The sequence below is a fragment of the Stenella coeruleoalba genome (genome assembly GCF_951394435.1).
Source record: "Stenella coeruleoalba genome assembly, chromosome: 10".
Lineage (NCBI taxonomy): Eukaryota > Metazoa > Chordata > Mammalia > Artiodactyla > Delphinidae > Stenella > Stenella coeruleoalba.
In genome coordinates, this window is record NC_137156.1 from 102338639 (window position 1) to 102358533 (window position 19895).

General features: G+C 56.8%; 1 protein-coding gene across 3 annotated transcripts in view; it reads left to right on the top strand.

Annotated features, from left to right (window-relative positions):
• The window catches only part of NUP210 (nucleoporin 210), a 100702-nt gene that overhangs the window by 65674 nt on the left and 15133 nt on the right, over positions 1–19895 (top strand). For all 3 annotated transcript variants that reach the window (XR_013830290.1, XM_079935070.1, XM_079935071.1), the window contains exons 21-29: positions 6996–7124; positions 8391–8518; positions 8617–8752; positions 10032–10094; positions 10266–10445; positions 12995–13075; positions 14102–14233; positions 15420–15578; positions 18270–18361. Coding sequence is in view for 2 of the 3 variants with exons in the window: in XM_079935070.1 (XP_079791196.1) it covers positions 6996–7124; positions 8391–8518; positions 8617–8752; positions 10032–10094; positions 10266–10445; positions 12995–13075; positions 14102–14233; positions 15420–15578; positions 18270–18361 (1100 nt within the window). In the remaining variant the exon portion in view is untranslated. The remainder of the gene's footprint in view (positions 1–6995; positions 7125–8390; positions 8519–8616; positions 8753–10031; positions 10095–10265; positions 10446–12994; positions 13076–14101; positions 14234–15419; positions 15579–18269; positions 18362–19895) is intronic.

Here is a 19895-nt window from a genome sequence, read left to right on the forward strand (position 1 = left end):
TCTCCGTGTTGCTATGTAGGCTGGCTGATTATTTTCTCACAGTCATGTGTACTCAGCCATTCTCTCCTTGTAGAGCATTTAGGTGGTTTAATTTTTTTTATTTTTAAAGAATCGCCCTATGATCATGACAAAGAGTAAAGGCAAACAGACACCAACGTCCTAAGTGTCTGCATATTGGCACAGTGAGTTATTATGCTGTCGTGAAAACTGAACGTTCTTTAAAAGGAAACTGACCGCTGAGTGTGTCAAACCACTGCTGTGAGTCGCAATTGCAGGCAGCCAAGAACCAAGAGACCGTGACACCCATGCGGTGTCCTGAAATTGCAGCTCTGCTGCGGCCTTTGGGTTGCTCAGAGCCTAAGACCTGCTTTCCCCTGGTGAAGGCTGGTTGCCAGGTGTTGGGGGAGTTTTCCAGTCATCCCAGCACCGAGCGAGACTTGTCCTGGACTCGAGAGAGGCGGGGGCGCTCCGTGCCTGACACATGGTGCGGGTTCCTGTGGTGCAGCCAGGGAAGCCAGGAGAAAGCCATCCTGCCATCCTGCTGCCCGCGCTTGCTTTCAGCATTGCCTGTCCTTGCGGGGGAGCCCTCACCACTGGCGAGAGCACAAAACACTCATTCCAGGGACTTAGCCTTCACAGAGACCTGGTCCCACAATCTCCTTTCAGAAATACAGCCCGGCTGCCTTGCCCATGGTTGTGCAGTAAATAAATGTGTGTCCTAGCCGGGAATTAGGAGTATGTCACCTCACTCTCTGCAGGGTTTCCAGCCATAACTCCCCACTGGTCCCTTTCTCTGACTTTCTTTTTGCATCTGTTGACTGTCTTGATACAGTGGCCACAACATGAGTTGTCTCTGAAGTAGGACAGGTGTAGAGTAAGTGAGGCAAATGAGCAGGGTGTGAGGAACATACTGGGAGGAGCTGGGCTAACCGTCACCAGATGCTTAGCTTCAGCGTTGGAGGTAATAGGGTGTGGTGGGGACTGCGGTAAACTAGACGGCAGAGACTGTAGCTAAGGGACAGCTGGCCTGCACCCTCGCCAACTTTTATTATTTTTAATATCAGTTTTATTGAGGTATCTTTCACATACCATACAATTCACCCACTTAATGTCACAATTCAGTGGTTTTTAGTGTACTCATAGATGCAGGCAACCATCACCACAGTTAGTTTTAGGTTTTTTATCGCCTCAAAAAACCCCCAAATACCTTAGTAATCACCTCCCTATTCTTACACACACACACATAGGAAAGGGTGTTGGATTTTGTCAAATGCTTTTTCTGTGTCTCTTAAAATAATCTTTTTTTTGTTTGTTTTTTATTCCATTGATATCATGTGTTACGTTAATTGGCTTTCAGATATTAAACCAACCTTGCATTCTGGGATAAACCCTACTTGCTCATGGTATATAATTCTTTTTATGTGTAACTGGTTAAAGTTTGCTGGTATTTTGTTGAGTTTATGTTCATATTCGTGAGAGATTTTGGTTTGTGATTTTCTTTTTTGTGATGTCTTTGCCTGGTTTGGGTATCAGGGTGATATCACCCTCATAGAATGACTTAGAAATGTTCCCTCTTCTAATTTTTGGAAGAGTCTGGGTAGAATTGGTAACAGTAACTCTTGAATGTTTGGTAGAGTTAACCAGTGGAGCCTTCTGGTCACAGGCTTTCCTCATGGGTAGTTTTTGATATGAATTCAAACTCTTCACTTCTTACATGTCTATCCAGATTGTTTGTTTCTTTTTGAGTCAGTTTTGGTAGCATGTGTCTTTCTAGGATGATCTAGTTTTTTTGTTGTTTTGTTTTCCTAACATTTTCTTACCTTCCTCCAGTGGGCGACTTTGGTCTTTAGCTGTCTTGTTGGAAGGATGCTTTCTCACAGGGCAGCCCCTCGGTGAAGGGCGAGGAAGCACGTCATAACATTCCTGTTTTTCTCAGAGGCAGAATTACAGATGTTGGGACCTTTTGGGTTTATCACCATAGATCAGAGCAAGAAAAAGCCATCTCTCGGCACCTCTCGATGACAGCTCCTTGCAGCTTCTCGTTAGAGGGAGCTTGGGGGCAGCTGGATGCCTGAGATGGTAGGAAGCTCTCCCCCATGCACTTATATTCCCTCTATAAAAGAAAGAATAATTCCCTGGCCATTCCTCTTCCACGTAAGTAAGTGTTCACTGTCAAATCTTTAACATTAAAGGGAAAACCTCAAATTGTAAATGATTCCAACTGCTTGAAATATGCCTTTTTTTGCTTTATCTCTGGAGATTAAAAATAACTCCCCTGTTATATAAAAGAGGGAAATTTCAAGTTCAGAAAAATGTGTGCAGTGCTAACAAAACTTGGGCACCTTTTTACTCACATTTACCTTGCACCACACGTTTTGAGTGAGCCCTGAGGGCAGCCCTGTGGCCGGAAAGAGACCCTTCTTCCAAGAACAAGAGGTTCTGACAGTCTGTGATGGACTAGGCTGCTGCTTCAGGTAGTGAGCTCCCCGTCTCTGGAGGCATTCAAACAGAGGCTAGCATGCTTGTCCGACTCAAGATGGGATTCCAGCGTCAGAGTCAGGTTTCCCAAAACCTACGAACCCCTGCTTAGCCTAGCAATGTCCTACAATGTGCAGTCCCTGTCAGCAACAGACTCTAGGCTTCTCCCGGCCAAGACAAGCCTGACATCCCCAGTTTACAGATGGTCCCAAAGAGTTATAGCAGTTCCCTCTCCAGGTTGTAGGACTGGCCTTCGCCCACATGTGTCATCCTCCGTGGCTCTTGTTGAGTGGGGCTAAGTGCCCCACTGCAGACACGACCCCAGGACACGTCTGGCACCGAGTTCAGGACGTGCCAGCTGTGCCTGACGTTCAGTGCCCGATCCACCAGGATCGTGTTTGCCCAGAAGGTATCCTGGAGGCGCCTTGGCCGCCAGGCTCTCTGCTTCCCCCCACCTCAGGCCTGTGCAGAGACCACTGCGGCTCCAGGTGGAATCAGGTTCTGGTTCCCTTTGCCTCTTCTGTAAAGTGTGGGAGGGATTTTTCATGGAGTGTTGACAGCCGATGACAGCTCCTTGCAGCTTCTCGGAGGGCTGTTTCTGAAGGACGTTTACACGTTTCTATGGCATTTTCCATCTGCTAATTAGCAGCATTCTCATTTCCTTTAATCACAGAGGCGAGGAAGCCCACAACATTTCTTCAATTAGCTCAGAGAGAATTGTTTCTTTCTTTCCTATTGATACCCATTTGGAGGCAAGAATGGCTGGTGGTGTGTGTTGGCTTCCAAGCGTCTCTGGAAGGGAGTCTGGCGCTCACGCACCGCACGGGGACTGTGGTGGGGTGGTTATGCCCCCACCGTGCACCCAGGGCTGTGCAGGCTCACACAGACCCAAACCCTCTGCAATGCACCTCTCTTTCCTTCTTGGCGAGTTTACACATAGGAGCATTTACCTGATTCAAACTCAGGGTTTCTTTCTTCTCACCAGTTCTTTACATTTCAAAATAAGCCCTCCACGCAGAAGCTGTGTGATTATAAGATCGGCAGCTGGGAAGCAACCTAGCGTGTGCTGAGCCCTCACGCCTTTCATTAACGCATTCACCCTGCAAAGGTGGGTGCCCGTCACTTGCCAGGCCTGGTCCGGGCTCCAGGGCTCCAGCGGGGAGCAGACAGGGCCTCTCTGGGTCCTGGGATATGCGGCTGGTCATGGTGACGTTGTACCTCTGAGGAGGTGCATCAGAAGGGGGTTCTTCCTTGGGTTGGGGCAGGTGGTAAGTGGTAGCCGTGGGGCGTGAACTCGGGTGTGTCCCGCCTGCGGTGTGTTCGCCTGCGGGAAGCCTCCGGGCTGGCTGGGGCCCTTGGATGAAGTTTCTTATCTCAGTGTGACCCTGGTCATCCCCCACCAGCCTCAAGGGCGTCCATGTCTGCCGGGGGCATGGATCCCCACCCTCTCGCATGGCACGGCCTGGCCAGCACGAGACATCGACGGGCACGCATGGGAAATGGAAGCGGATGGTGCCAGCGATGTTCGGAAGTATCTTCAGGGTCCTTGCTCCTCTGTAGTGAACAAGTGTGAAGTGTGATGGGCCCTGGGAAGCGAGGGGCCGTGATGCGCAGCGGCCCCTCGGGGCCTGGCGGGTGCAGGTGGAGGGCGCGAGCAGAGCGGCCCCTGGCTCCACACATGGCATCTTAATGCACAGTAACGCGTTCCCGTCTCCAAAGAGATGACAGGACTTCTCCTGGGCTCTCAGTGAGCACCTTTACCCCTTGGGAACGAGAATTCATGCTGGGCGTGGGTTTACCCACCTCCCCTCCTGCACGTGCGTCCCTCACACGTCCGTCAGGGAGCAGGTGGGTCTGGAGCCTGGAGAAGAGGGTGGTGACACATACATGGTCGGGGTGGGGACAGGATCCCTCCCCCGCCACCCCCACCCCTGTGCCATCTGCTGGCCGGCACGTCCCCTCGTTTCCTCCAGTGGTTTGTCTCTGGAGTGATGGGTGGGCACGCCCGTAAAGCACTGTTCATTGTCCAGTGGGCTGGCAGGAGCTGATGTGCGGACGGGCCACGCGGCCCTTTGGTGGGTGGCAGCCTGACGCCGTCTCCCGCTCCATCATGCGGAAGGCGCCTGGACGTCCAGCTGCTGGGAAATCAAGCGGAAAAGGAATCGATTTCCCCACCGCCATTTATGTCTTTGTTTAAAATGCGCAAAGTGGCTCTTTCGAAGGAGAGAAAAAGAAGAGGGAACGCCTCCATGCGTCCCCTGCGCGGGTCTGGCCCCGTAGGTACAGCGAGCGCGTCATTTCTCTGCATTATGAAGGACGTGTCGCTCCTGACAGCGGCGACTTTTGCAGGAGGATCAGATTAGAGCTCTCGCTTCTCCCTGTGATTTTTAAACGGGTTCTCTCTGGGGGATGCGTAATAAGCCAAGTGAATCGTCCTCCGCAGAACTGGAGCCCTGTGGCCTCCAGTCCTCGGCGTATTTGATAGCAGGCTGGCGTGGCCCTGGGTCAGACTACACAGCCGTTGTTCGGAGCGCCAGCGTGATTTCCACTCTGGAATCTTTATTAAGCGACTTGAGTCCTTGTGTGAAATACCCTGGGCCCCCTTCATCTGTGGATGTACCTGTGAGCCCAGTGCTGCTGGCAGAGTTCTCAAGCCCCTGCCGCCTCCCCTGCCCGACGGTTCCTTTCTGGCTGCTGGTGGCATCCAGCTCTGGGAAGCGGCTGAGTGTGGGAGAAGAAGCCCTAAACTGGGGGCTCGGGCACCGTGTTCCCTCCCCAGTGCCGCCCCTTCAAGGCTGGGTTCCCACCCTGGGTGGGCCTGTCTCCCCATGTGTTCACTGAAGGATGTGGGCCAGAATCAGCACTTCCCAAATAGATGACGGTACCTGGGGTTTGCAGACCCCTTTTTTCAAAAATTCCCAAGTGCTGACAAAGCCAGGGCTGAAGCTGAGCTGGTGCAGGTGCAGGTCTCCTTACATTAACCAGCGGCTTGGAGCTGTGACCCTGGATCTCAGTGTACTCAACACGCTGGGCGGGGGCCGAGTCTCGGCCAGGTGTGAGGCTCGGTCCTGAGGCTGCATTAGGGGAGAAGACAGCCTGGGGGAGGTTGCACAGGGAGGTCTACATCGAGTTGGAGTGAAGAGTGGTACAGCTGCAGCAGGAGAAGAGAGCAGAGGGGCGAAGGTCCCGACCTTCCAGATCAGGGGAGATTTTACCGAGGAGGGACACTTGAATGGGACTGAGGGTGAGTGGGAGCCAGCAGGTGGGCACAGGGGGAGGACAAGCCCCCAGATCTCAAAGGTGGACTATGCAGCCCTGAGGTGGGTAGACAGGCGCCAGATGGCTGGAGTGCGATGGCCATGGGGGAGGGTGTTTTGCGGTGAAACCAGAGTCCTGGGCAAGGGCCAGATCGTGCCAGGTTCTTATAGGATGTGTTTAGGATGTGGGCTCACTCTGGGCAGCCTTTGAAGGCTTCTAACCTGGGTGCAATAGGATAGTATTTGGTTGTCTCCTGACGTCTTTCCCCCACAGGTTGTTGACATTGAAATTGTAGCTTTGCCAACACTGAGCAGTTCACAGTACCCACCGCCCATCTCCCACCCCCAGTGAATATAAGACCACAAATCTCAGGCAGCAAAGCCAGGGCCAGGTAGAGATGGGAGGCAGCCGCGGGGCCCACCCACTAGCTCCATGACACGCCTCCACCTGCCCAGCCCCCAAGACCACTCAGTTGAGATGCACGCCTAAGCAATATGACAAGTTACTGCGAGTCCATCCCCAACACGAGAGAGGTGATGATGCAGTTTGTCTGGGGAGAGACTTTTCTGAAGGTGGGATCCCTGGAAGGAGGTAGAGAGAGAAGAAGACTTAAAGGGGGCCTTTGGCATGAAAGCGTGGAAGACAGGAGCTTAGATGAATTCCTGCACTCCAAACATTTTATGAGGGCTCTACTGCAAACACAGCAGAGGTTGAGGTGAATGTGGGGATGGGCAAGGTTCAGAGAGCTCGCACTGAAGACCTGGTGGCCTCCTCGGCCCGTTCCCAGGTTCTGAGAGTCTGTGGGTTCAGATTAGGATTTCTCAGTGAGAGCTTCATTTAGAAAGCAGTGGTCTCACCCTCTACCAGCCCCTGACTTGCAGTTTCACAGGAGACCCCATGGGATGCTCTTCTCTTATGGGAGCTGCAGGGGCAGGTGGCCTGGACAGGAGATATGGAACCCTGGGTGTGAGTCCTCACTCTGCCAGGCTCTGACCACCCCCACCTTGAAGCAGCTTCCCTTTTCTTCTCTGTAAATTGTGCAAAGTTGAAATAAATGTCTCTGAAATCTATCCTGGCTCTAACATTTTACATCCCACGCCCCTCCCCTGGCTGGCAGTGGGTACTCATGATGAGGGGTGGGCAGGGCCACATGAGGGTTTTCCAAGCCCTGGTCTGCAGTCTCTGGGAGACAGTGTCCCACGGGCGATAGGCTGCTGCCGTGAGCAGCTGTGTAACCGCACCCACCTCTGACCTTGCAGGTGCACCCTTTGCTCCCGGGCACCTCAACCGTCATGATCCACGACTTGTGCTTAGCCTTCCCGGCCCCGGCAAAGGCTAACGTTTATGTCTCGGACATTCAGGAGCTGTACATCCGCGTGGTGGACAAGGTCAGTGTCAACTTCCCGATACGGCTCCCTCCCTGCGGAGGCCTGGAGAACGATGGGGGTTCAGGGGGTGTTTTCCTCGTGTCCACCTGCAGCTCGCAGTGCTGTTTCACCCAGCATTCTGGGCTCAGTGCAGAGCGGCCTCCGAGGGTATCCGTCTTCATCTCAGTTGACACCTGTAAAACCTGGCTGTAAATCCCGCCGGAAGTTGTCCCCACGTTAGCTGCAGCGTGGGAATTCCTGTCCTCTGACTGGCGCGAGTTACTAACCAGCCCGGTGCATGCATTGCTGAATGCGAATTTTCTCCCCAGTATGTACATTTTGGATTCTTAGAAATTTCAGTGGCAGATGAGTAAGATGTACTAACGCCGAGTGCTTTTGCAAAATGAATACATAATAGATCTGGGCTTTTCTTTAATGTAAAGAGGGATTTTATATTACTCCAAATACCTGAAGTAACTGCAGTGAGGCTTACAGAGGGATGCTGTCAGAGTCCTGTCTTCCTGGGGGGAGAGAATAGTTGGTAATTAGAGGAGGACATTCAAGCAACTTGGACTCCTTAAAAGTCAATATTCTCTTAGCCTCAGGTAGTCCTCCTCTGATCTCATTTCCTCTGGTGATTTGCCTCCAGACTTGAGTTCTTTCACTAAGCATTTCTGACTCATGTTTCCCAGAGTTCTCGCTGTATATATTACGTGCCAGGTGTGAACTCTTGGGTCACTGAGCCCTTTTTAACCCCCACTGTACGCCTGTTGCTATTCTAAGCTATGGATTGTCTCTCTAAGGAGATGTTAGTTCTCTCTTTTTATTGGAGTGTAGTTGATTTACAGTGTTGTGTTAGTTTCTGGTGTACAGCAAAGGGATTCAGTTATACATATATATATGCCTTTTCAGATTCTTTTCCGTTATGGGTTATTATAAGATATTGAATATAGCCCCTGTACCATACAGTAAATCCAGTTGTTTATCTACTTTATACATAGTAATGTGTATCTGTTAATCCCATACTTCTAATTTATCCCCCCCGCCAAGATTGTTAGTTCTCTCAGAGTGGGATGTGTCATTTATGCGTCGACGTATCCCCGAGGCCTCTTGAATACAGAAAGCACGTAACCGATTTTCATTTGTTGATGGGCTGATGGTCTGAAGGTCAGCTTGGGTCTGTGGGTTTGAGGTTGTTGATGCTTTTGCAGAGAGCCATAGGGTACCACAGGTGGTGGCATGGGTCATTCGAAGGCCACCCCTGAGTCTCTGTCCCCCTTGATGTAGGTGGAGATTGGGAAGACGGTCAAGGCATATGTTCGCGTGCTGGACTTCCACAAGAAGCCCTTCCTGGCCAAGTACTTGGCCTTCATGGACCTGAAGCTCCGGGCAGCCTCCCAGATCGTCACGTTGGTGTGAGTCCTTGCAGAATCAGGGGTCAGAGGAGGGCATCTCAGGGCATTGCCGACAGGTCTGTCGGGGGAAGAAGTCCCAGCCCCTCCCTCTGTTCCAGGGCCCTCGACGAGGCCCCAGACGACTACACCGCCGTGTTCCGCGTCCGCGGCGTGGCCATTGGCCAGACCAGTCTCACCGCGACCGTGACCGATAAGGCTGGACAGAGAATCAACTCGGCCCCACAGCAGATTGAGGTAAAGCTGTCCCTCTTCATGCTTCATGGCCTCGGCCCAGCCCCTGTTGCATGTTGGGGCTTTTCTGTGATAGGCTGGGCGTTTTAGGGGCAGCCCAGGAAGCCACGTGGAGGGGCCATATTAAACTGCCCTACTGTGTCCTCTGATGAAAAGGGGGCCTTCACTGGTCCCGGGGACCTGGGGCCACAGGAGGGAGGGGCCTGGGTTACTTCAGTCTCTCCGGGACGGAGGGGGTGTGGCGTGGCTCAGGGGAGGGGAGCTACTGCCGCACAGCAAGGGGGTGGCTGGGGAGGAGTGCGGACCGGTCTGGGCTCGTGTGCAGTGGTGCCCATTGACAGTCGGGGCCTTAGAGGCGGTGCGCTCCTCGAGGGAACTCCGGGAGCAGCCGTTCTGGGTGAGGGAGCTCCAGGGCCCCGGCACCGTCTCAACTGTGACGGGAGCCCCACAGCCGCCAGGGCCAGGAAGTCGTGTCCAAGTTTATTCTTCCGCAGCACTAAACTGGTCCTGCCCCTCCTCCACCATCTCGGCCACATAGGGCCGGTGGGCTTGGTGTTGGCGGGTGTGGTTGGTGCTTCTAGATGGCAGTGCACCTTTCTTCTGCTGTTGAGAAGAAAGTCCTGTCTGCCTATAAATGACGCAGCCATACGGAGACGACTCCTCACGCACAAAGCAGCCCCGGGCCGACTGGCACACCTTGCGGCAAGGCAGGGGTTGTAGGGGTACAGGAGGAGGACTGGGGGCTTTGCACTGCTGCAGAGATGGGGACGTCGTCGTCCCTGCCCCTCGAGTCCTGCTTTCCTCCTCTGGAAAATGTTGAGGCCGTTGAACTTGAGGGCTCTTCTAAGGCAATTAGTCAGTAGGAATCTGGAGACATTTAGTGGAGAGACAACCCCTTCCAAAGAGGAGTTGGGGAAATCTCGAAAGCAGTGGGTTGGAAGCTTGGACGTGTGTCAGATCTCATGGTGACTTGTTGAAACACATTGCAGGACCCCACCTCCGACTGGCGGGGCCGGGGCAGGCCGGGGAGCGGGCATTTCTACAGTTCCCAGGTGGCTTCCACAGGAGCAGAACACGGCCCTGAGAACTGCAGATCCTCGGGCCCAGGGGTGGAATGAGGTCTCGTGGGGACTGCTCGGGCTCCCCCAGGCTTGGCCGCAGCGCCCCCTTCAGAGGAGTGATGTCTGCGCACCGTGCTTCTCTGGAATTGAATGTGACTGTGTCCGGCTACAGGAGCTTGGAACACAACGGGCCCCTTTCTCCCTTGTGTCTCCACACCCAGGTCTTTCCCCCGTTTAGGTTGATACCCAGGAAGGTGACGCTGATTATCGGGGCCACGATGCAGGTAGGAACCACAGGCCACGCCCCCGCCCCACCCCCACCCGCGGCCGTGTCCCCTGCCTGGGGCTTCAGAACGGGCTGTGGAGGGTGCTGGGGTGTTGGCACCCTTGCCCCCGAGGGTGCGGCGTGGGCCGGCCGGGGGACGGGCTGACGGGCGCTGCTCTTCTCCCTCCAGATCACCTCCGAGGGCGGCCCCCAGCCTCAGTCCAACATCCTCTTCTCCATCAGCAATGAGAGCGTGGCGCTGGTGGGCAGCACCGGGCTTGTGCGAGGCCTCTCCGTGGGCCACGGCGCCGTGTCGGGGGTCGTGCAGGCCGTGGATGCCGAGAGCGGCAGGCTCGTCGTCGTGTCACAGGTAAGGGTGTGGGCTGCTCCACAGTGGGCATCTTCCGAATCCGCCCTGGACGCAGCCTCGTGGGTAAGGCTCATCGCTCCCCAGGCAGCTGGCGGGGTTGGTGACCCGGGCTGGGAGGAAGCCCTGCCTGCTGGGCGGGGGCTCTTGCCAAGGGCCGCCCTCTCCCAGGGTCTTGCTTCTGCCCTCTGAGCCCAAGCCCCTGCCTGTCACCTACCCCCACCAGGGCCAGCCCTGCACTCGTACCCCCGAGGTTGCCCTCCTCCAGACTGAGGCTCCCCGGCTGCTCCTTAAGGGGAAGGGTCCCCAAGCCCCACGCCCGGGACCATTCCAGTGCAGGCTGACAGTAGCCGTTGGGACAGCAGACTCTGCTTTACGTGCCTCCCCGAGTCCTCTCCGGACCCTCTGCTCTGCTCGTGTGCAGTTGATGGGCCCGAGGGACGGGCTAGTGACCCTCGGCCACCACACGGCTGCTCTAGGACCCGACCTAGTATTGCCAGCATCAGAGCCCTCCCGCCTTCGGGTCTTCTTTTCCAGCTGGGCTTGGAGATGTTCTCCTAGCAGAGTTGGGCTGCTCTAGGCTCTGACACACTTGCTGGGTTATGGTGTATGTTTTTGGAGGCATGTGCTGACTTGGCTGCTGTACACGAGGGTAACTGGACACCAGTAGTGTTTCAGACCTGGATTTATATTTCCAGGAGAAAAAGAAAGCCTGAGTCATCCGCCAGTATCTTTGCTCAGCTAGAAGTAAAGTCATCTCCCCCGCCTTCTCGCTGGAGTGGGGGACATTTCCTGACCATTTTCCTGGGTCAGCAGAGATGCTGGAGGCCGACTCAGGGGAAGCCTCACCCAGGAGGGTCCCCCTGTCCCATATCGGTGGCACTGACTCCAAGCAGGTGAAAGCAGGTGTCTCTAAGTCTGATCGTTTCTGCCTTTCCCAGGGGCAGGCACTTCCGTGGGCCTCTGGGAAGGACAGGGCAGAGCATGTCTGCCTCTCGAGAAGAGCTCAGGGTGCTTGGATTCTTCCCCGTGTCCTTGGCCTGCTGCGACCTGCAGGAGCGTTGGCTTGGTGGTCAGGCCATGGTGGAACCCCAGCTTGAAGAGGGCGTTTTGTCCTGGGTGGTGTGGCTGTGGACAGAAACTGGGCTCCTGACAGCGCTCCGGGAGCACCGCCGAGTTAGGAGCACCTGAACACACAGCTCTGGGGCGCTGGGACCCTCTGGAGGGGGTGGGGCTGACTTTGACCCGACACTGAGTGCATCGATTTACTCCTTTCCCAGCAGTTCCACTCTCTCTCCAAGTATCCCGCTTACGCCACAAAGTCCTTTTGAATCACTGGGTGGATACTCCAAGTTTACCTATCTATTTTATAAAGACGAGAAACCACTGGGCATGTGAGAGTAAAATTAAGGACCAAGGAGGCCCTGCTTTGTTTCCCTCTAAAGAAGGGGTTGCAGCCTCAGGAACGGGCTTGTTTTCTCCTCCTGGGGGCCCGTGTGGCTGACACAGCTGACACAGCAACTGGCTGGGGATTGGTCTAGAGGACACAAGGCCATGCAGTCCCTCCTGGCCACCCTCCTCTCTAGGCTGACCTCACTGGGCCACCTCTCTGCGTCTCCCATCTGGCAGGCTGGGGGAGGGGCCGGGGGAAGGCCCCGGTGCCCCTTGGTAGATGGAAAGGCTGCACCGCCAGCTCCATCTGAAAGGCGTCTCCTTGAGCCCAGGCAGGTGGGGGCTCAGCCTGAGGCCCTGAGGTCCGCGTGTCCCAGAAGGGTATGCGACTCTGGTCAGAAGCTCACGGTTCCATCTGTGCGATTCGGGTCACCCTAAGAATCAGCTCCCAAAGCCGAGGAGTAGTCCAGGACTAGCAAGGGAAGACAGCAGTGAGAAGGATGAAGGGAAGGAAGGGAAGGGATGCTAGCTGGGCACCTACTACGTGCCAGGAGTTAGCCCACATCACAAGGCACAGGAGCTGGGCTCACATGAGTGTATGTGCAAAGGGCTTAAGGGTTTTAGCAGCCTGGGTTCAGCATGTATCAGCAGCACTACAAAGAAGCCAGTAAAGTTAGTCTTTGGCCAAATTAACAGGAGTATAGAATTCAGAATGAAGGAGGATATAGTCTATTCTAATCACACTCTACCTGGCTCCTGCATTTGTCCCGGTACTCTGCTCAGAGACAGACAGGCTGGATTTGGGGTTGGGAGGTCTGGCTGCCTGGCCTAGAGAGGAACAGTCCCTGGTCAGTGTCCCCAAGTCTCCGCAGTGCTGACCTGGAGCATCTGGAGCGGACAGGTCTGTAGGCTCAGAGGACCAGGCCGGCACCCCCAGGGGCAGGGAAGAGGCAGCAGCCAGGTCCACGTGGGGCGAGCCACCCGCAAAGCCAGGCCTCCTAGGGAGGAGGAGCATCATGGGTGCCTTCTGACCACGTGACTCTGAGCTGGCCTTGGCAGGAGCCTCCTTCCTGGGGGAGGGGTGTCCCTTCCCCAAACTCCTGTCACTAGCACATAGCGCCTGCCCACAGTCAGCCTGAGCCCCAAAGCCCTCTTCCTAGGACCTCGTGGAGGTGGAGGTGTTGCTGCTCCAGGCCGTGAGGATCCGTGCCCCCATCACCCGGATGAGGACGGAGACGCAGGTGAGGCGGGAACCTCTCCAGGCCCTCCTGTCTGAGCTCTCGGAGAAGCCTCTCGGCAGGGGTCAGGCCCTGAGTTCTGCTTCAGAATGAGCTGTGCCCTCTGCTGGGACAGTTCTCCATGCCCTTCACCTGCTGAACCCTGTTTACCTGGGGGTCCAGCTTCACTCCCCTGCCTTTCCTGCGGCAGCCCAAAGGCTCCCTGCCATTCTCCCCAACGGCGCCATCCCCTCTTACGCACGGCGCTGACGCCTGTCGCCCCGTGTGGGTGCCGTCGGCAGGTGATGCCTGTGTCTCCACCAGTCTGTCGCCCTCCCACACCTAGACTGGCACCTGGCACCTCTCGGGAGCCGGTGTTTGGACGGTGCGTAGCTTTCTCAGTGCTTTCTGTGTGTTAGTCCACATGGGGCACATAACAGCCCCGAGAGGTAGCTCCGGGGTCACGTCCACATCACAGAAGAGGAGGTGCGCACGGGGCAGGCTTAGGGCGTCTGCACAGCTGGCAAGCGGCGGGACGGGGCGCCGACCCACAGCCTGGCTCAGGTCCGTCCCCGCCTTTCGCCGCGTCACCTCCACGTGCTCCCTCTGGTCGGCGCTCGGTCAGTTCAGATTGTCGGAGACCGAGTCCACCCCTCGTGAGCAGGGACCCCCGCTAGACTGAGAAAGAGGGGAGCAGGGTAAGCTGTGTGGCGGGGGCTGGGGGCGCTGCAGGTGTCCCAGAGCTAGCGGCAGTCGTTTAGGAATGGGGTCTCCCGGCCGAGCTGCGACAGCCCGCAGCCCAAGAAGGACGGGAGGTGCGGGGCTGGTGCTGTGTTCCGCTCGGTCCTTTGCTGTTTTGTCAGGCCTCCTGGGACCTATGCTGCACCTGCCGCTGCTTAGGGAGGAATTGGGTGCGCTTCCCGTTGCCCCGCGGAGACGGGGAAGCACCCAGCAGCAGGCGGCAGCTCAGGCAGTGCCCCGGAGCATCCGGGGGGGGTGGGGCTTTGGCCGCTGGACCCCGGCGGTCACGGGCCTGGCTTCTCCCCGCAGATGCCTGTCTACGTCACCGGGATCACCAACAACCAGAACCCTTTCTCCTTCGGCAATGCCGTGCCGGGCCTGACCTTCCACTGGTCTGTCACCAAGCGAGACATCTTGGACGTCCGGGGGCGGCACCACGAGGTACCCACCCTCCCAGAGTCCCCTGACTCCATCCCAGAGAGTGTTGGGGTGGGAGGGTTCTCACCACGTGTCTTGTGCTTCACGCCCTCCTGTGGCTCCCTGACTCCTTCTCCCAAGGCTGCGGCCACACTGTCCCTCCCCGGTATCCCTCCCGGCCTCTCAGTCTTGCTCGTGTCCAGGAACCAGGTCGCCCAGCTCCCGCCTCACGGTTCCCAGGACAGTCCTCAGCCTTTTCATTTTAAGCACATTCTTGCCGACCAGCCGCGCTGCACAGGGGCTTAGTGACCTGCTAGCGGAAGGCAGCAAAAACGACAGCCTGGTGGGGACGTCACAGAAGTTCCAGAACGTCTCGGGGTCCTGGTCGGGGTCCCCAGTCTGTAGCTTCCGACCCCCTTTCTGAGATGACGCCTGGCAGCCCTGGGGTTTTCTCCAGGTTTATCCCAGGACCCCACCCCTGTCCCCTTAGGCCTCCCTAGGGGGTCCCCGGCCCCTCCCTAAGCCTCAGCTGGAGAGAACGTGCTGCCCCCGTTTGTATGAGCTGGAGCCCATGCGTGAGGAGAGGGGACGCGCCCGGGGTCGCCCAGCCAGTGGGCTATGGGCCGGGTGCCGGCCCTGGTGACTACAGGCTGCCACCCTGTGTGGGCCTTGGTCACCCAGGACCCGAGTGGGGTTGGTACTGGGGGTTTCTTCTTGTCCTGTCCATGGATGGGCGGGGGGGGCGGGCATGAGATGGCGGTCTCCTGGAGGCTTCCTGAAGCTCATCTAGTAGTGCAGGACGAGAGCCTCCCCCCAACCCTATGGGACCAGAGTCCTGTCCCCAGACTGTCCCCGTGGTACCTGGACGTGTGACTTTTTCACAGATAGCCCACGACGGGGGCTCTTGGGGGGGAACACCCCAAGTCTAACATCTTCTTGGTGATTCGCCTGACCCCCCGCACAGTCGAGGCTCTGAGAAGTCCTGTGTGAGAACGCTGGTTGGCCTAGCCTCTTTCACAGGCTACTGTGAACATGAATCGCAGCGTGGGGCGCCCTGCGCTCGTGCTGAGGTGGCCACGGGCTGCAGCCCCCAGGTAGCAGGCCCTGACGGGGCGGGAAGGCAGCAGGATGAGAGAATGCAGGCAGTGCAGGGGGTCTGGGGCTCCCGTCCGGCTCTGCCCTTTGGGGACACTTTCGACATCTGTCGCAGGCATCGCTCCGGCTGCCGTCGCAGTACAACTTTGCCATGAACGTGCACGGTCGGGTGAAGGGCCGCACCGGGCTGAGGGTGGTGGTCAAGGCCCAGGACCCCACAGCCGGGCAGCTGCTGGGCCTCGCCAAAGAGCTCTCTGACGAGATCCAAATCCAGGTAAAGGACGGGTGGGCAGAAGCCACCGTTAGCGGGAGAGCAAAGGCCAAGCCCTCAGCCCTGCTCCTCCCAGGGGCCTTGTGGGCACATGTCAGGGGGCTGGGGGTATGAGGTACTGTGGGAGCCCAGAGATGGGGTGACCCAGGGCTTCACGGAGGGGTTATGTTTCAGGATTGGGGGGCCTGGCATGTGCACAGGGCTGAAAGTCTGAAGTAGCTTAATGTGCTCCCAGAATAGCAGATAATTCTGAGCTCAGAGTCTGGGGTGCCTTCTTGGGGGAAAAGGCTGGAAAATTGTCTGAGCCGGGCATTCATTTAGTTGTCTGTATGTTTCACAAACACGTGACGCACTTAGCAGAAGCAGACACACTCTCCCCACTCCCCAGGCCGGCTCCCACAAAGCCTGCGGGGCAGGAGCTGCAGGTGCGGCTGCCCTAGATGAGCCCGCAGCCCTGGGGGTGAAGTGCCCCTGCGGGTCCCGGGGAGTGGGCAGCAGAGGGTCCTGAAAGGCCTCGAGGGATGTGCCTGGAAGACAGAGGGTGCGACCCATCCTTCACTGATGGAAACCGAGCCTTAGGACGGGAGGTGGCCGGCTCAGAGCCCCTTGAGGGGGCACCCAGCAGGACTCGGACCAGGCAGGACCAGAGCCCAGCCACCCCTGTCCAGCCCAGGGCTCGACCCACGTCTCTCTCTACCACCCCTGCCGCCTCTGGGCCCCTCTGTAAAAACAACGAAGAGCATTTTTAGCTTCAGGGACCCCATTCTGCTAATCTGGGGCTCAGTAATGTCTGGGTTCCCCTAAATTGCAAAGAAAAACTGATAGCAGCCCCTAAGTATCATGAGAAAAGAAATGGGTTCAAGCCCCCTCTTCAGGAAGGAGCAAACCATTTCTAAACCAGGCACATACCTCATTAGGGGCAAAGAAGCAGATTTCAAAGAGAAACGCCTGTCTGCCAACCCCCCTCACCCCTGCCTGCACAGGCACACACACATACACACAAACACACAAACACACAGAGACACGCACACAGACACACACACAAACCACACACACACACATACAAACACAGACACACAGACAAATACACACATAGAAACACACAGATACATGCTCTTCCTAGCTGAAAACAAAAGGAAGCAAGTTCTGACACCTATCCTGAAATTAAAGACAGGGCTTTGCAGCTGCCAGGTTCTGTGACCTCAGTCAGGTCGTCTAACCTCTCTGCGCCGCGGCGTCCCTGGCTGACAGCAGATGGGTTTTGAGCACATCGGAAACTTAGAGGCGCTGGATCCAGCCCACAGAGGTGTTTTATTTGGCTCACTCAGGGCTTTGAAACAATTTTTATTTGTTGCCAACATTTAAAAATAGGAAGATTTTGTCTAAAAGCCCAGTATGAATGCATGGCATGATGCCACACGGTAAAACCAGCAAGAGATAAGGGCACAGCCTCCCATTGATAGAGAGGTGCCCCCCAGTATCACAGGCCCCCCAGCCCCCGTCGTCTCCCTGGCACCGAGGCCGTTCACCATGGTGCTGGCAGTGGTGCTTTTCTGCCGGTCACATAACAGGAGAGGAAGGTCCCCCTTGTACCTTCATGTCCATCTCAAGAGGGACCACAGAGGTCCATGCCTAAGGAAAGTGGGAGGGGACCTGCCTGTGCGTGTATTTCCCACGAGATGCGTAATCGGTGAGGCAGCTTCACTCTGGATGCCGCCTGCCTGGCAGAAGTGCTCACGCGACTCCAGAGCCCGGTCTGGCTCCCAAGGCCGTGCTCCGTGCCCTGTGAGGAAGCACTGCCACTCCGTCGTGTCGCACGAATCCCCCAGCTCTGTGAGACAAGCGTGGCGAGGATGATTACTTCTAGACCCTTTTTACAGATGAGGAAATCGAGGTTGAGTGTACGGTCAGAACATGGCGGTGCGCGGAGGGAGGGGAGTCGGGCCAGTTTCCTCTTGGGAAATCATCCATCAGCTCAGATGATTTTAGACACAGGCCCTTAGGAGCGTCCAGCTGGTCTGATCGGAGCAGAAGCCAGCGGGGAGCCAAAGCTGTGCTTGGCACCTAGACTCGGATGCCAAGCACGCCAGCAGCCCTGAGGGTCCCTGGAGACAGGTACCTGAAGGGTGCTGGGCGCGTCAGGCTGCGTGCGGAGAGGGGTCTGGAGCCCCAGGGGAGGGCTGCCTCCGTGGCAGGATTAGAGTCCATCCGACATCATCGGGTTTATCAGCTGCTGGCCTGAGGTCACCAGGCACCCCGTACCAGTTCTGTGCGGATCCTGCCGGAGCCTGGCAGGCTAGAGGGTGAGAGGCAGGGCTGAGGGGGTGGATCTGCGAGGGGCATGTAAGGAGCAGCATGTCTCTCTGAGAGGCGAATTGAGAGCTTTCTCCGGGCTCCGTCCTGGCAGCATCACCGAGCAGGACCCTGGGCCCCGTCACTCTGCCGCTTTCCACACACATATGTCCCGAGGGCTCAGGGGAGGCCCGTGCTTCTGTGAAGCAGCCCCAGGGGCTTCACCAGCGCACCTGCTGTCCCTCCTCATCGTGCCTTCGGCCTCTTAAAGCTCAGCCCTCGCCACCACATCACCAGCTGCATAACAGGTGCTGGCACCGGCCCCTCTCATCCCTGGGAGACAAGCAGACCCTGGACGTGGTTCCAGGGATCACAGGAAACAAAACTCCCCCTCTCTTCCAGGTGTTTGAAAAGCTGCGGCTGCTGAACCCTGAGATAGAAGCAGAACACGTGTTAATGTCGCCCAACTCATTTGTCAAGCTCCAGACAAACAGGTAGGTGACTCGACGCGGCTTCGTCCAGGTTGCGAAGCTGTGCTCACATCCGACGGCTCATTTGTCGAAGTCGTCAGGAGCCGTGGGTGCCTCGGGCGAGCTGCACCTCCCTCCTGGCGTCGCGCTGGAAGCGGGTGTGGCCTCTGCCCTCCTCCCGTCACTGTGGACGTCCCTGCTCGTCTGCGGCGTCTCCCCGTGGGTCCCTCTTCTCCCTGTGGCCCAGAACCTCTCATGCTTTCTGCGGACATCCACTGCTTCAGAGGGGGAAAAGTGCCAGCCTGGAGGTGCTCAATTTCTCGAATGCCCCTGTGTCTTCAAGACTTGCTGTTCCGTGTAATCTAGGAGCCGGGGCGTCACCTGGGGGTTCGTGAAAATGTGGATCTCGGCCCCTGCTGGGTGGTGGGGACATGCATGAACGCAGAGGAGCGGGGTTTTGAAGCCTGCCTGCAAACCTGCCTCCTGCCCGGCATTCTAAGACGATGCTTTGGGTAGTGGTGCCTTGTGTGTGAACTGCGGGTGCAAAGTTGGGCATTGTAAGGACCACTGGAGAGACACACACACGTGGGGGACGCACAGCCAAAAGTGTCCCTTCCTGGCTCCGTGCAGGGCTCTAGGTCAGAGGTGGGTGACAGCCGTGCCCTTGAGGAGTCCGGTGGGGAAGAGGGCAGTGTAGAGAGAGAAGGGCTGTAATGAAACAAGGTACAGTGTTGAAGCCACAGCGCAAAGGACGGCCTTCCACGTGAGGATCCGGGGAGGCACACCCCCAGTGGAGATGCTGGAGCTGGGACTTAAAGAATGCATAGGAGGTTAAGAGGCTGGGGTTGATGAGGGAGGAGAAACTTGAGGCAGAAGCAATGACATTTGCTTCAAGTCATCTGCAGAGCGTTTGTGGGGCTGCGGCACGGAGAGAGGGTGAGCGGGGCCAGGCCTGGGAGGCTTTTCCTTCCTTCCTTTCCTTATAACATCAATGAATATGTAAAAGAGCATAAAATACTGCATAATTTGTCTTCTCCCCAGTGCATATTATCAGTAGTTTTCCAAACCACATTCTTAGCAAGTGGCCCGTTTTTATCCAGTTACTGGCCCTTGGAAATAGGACAGGGCAGGGCCGTAACTCCCATTTCACAGTTGAGGAAGCCGAGGCCGAGAGAGGGGACACATGTGCCTAAAGATGCAGTTGTCAGCGGGCTGTTGGGTCTGCCTTTGGGCTCCGTCCAGCTCAGAGCCCCATCCTCTTCCTGCTGCACCAGGCTGCCTTATTTCAGCAAACTGAAGACAGCTTACCGCGGAGGGGTCTTTGACAGCAAGTGCCTGTGCTGCTGAGGGGACCCGCAGCTCCCGCAGCCTTCCCTCCCATCCCTCCCACTGAGCGGCTCGTGGAAGGTGCCGCTCTCCTTGGAACCCTTGGTTTTACAAGTTAGGTGTCCTGTTGGCAACTGAGGAGCTGCAGCGGGCTGTGCACAGCGTCCTGGTGCACGGCGGGGCTGAGATCGGGCCTCTTCTCCCAGGAGCAGCGGGACTCCCAAACCCCGGG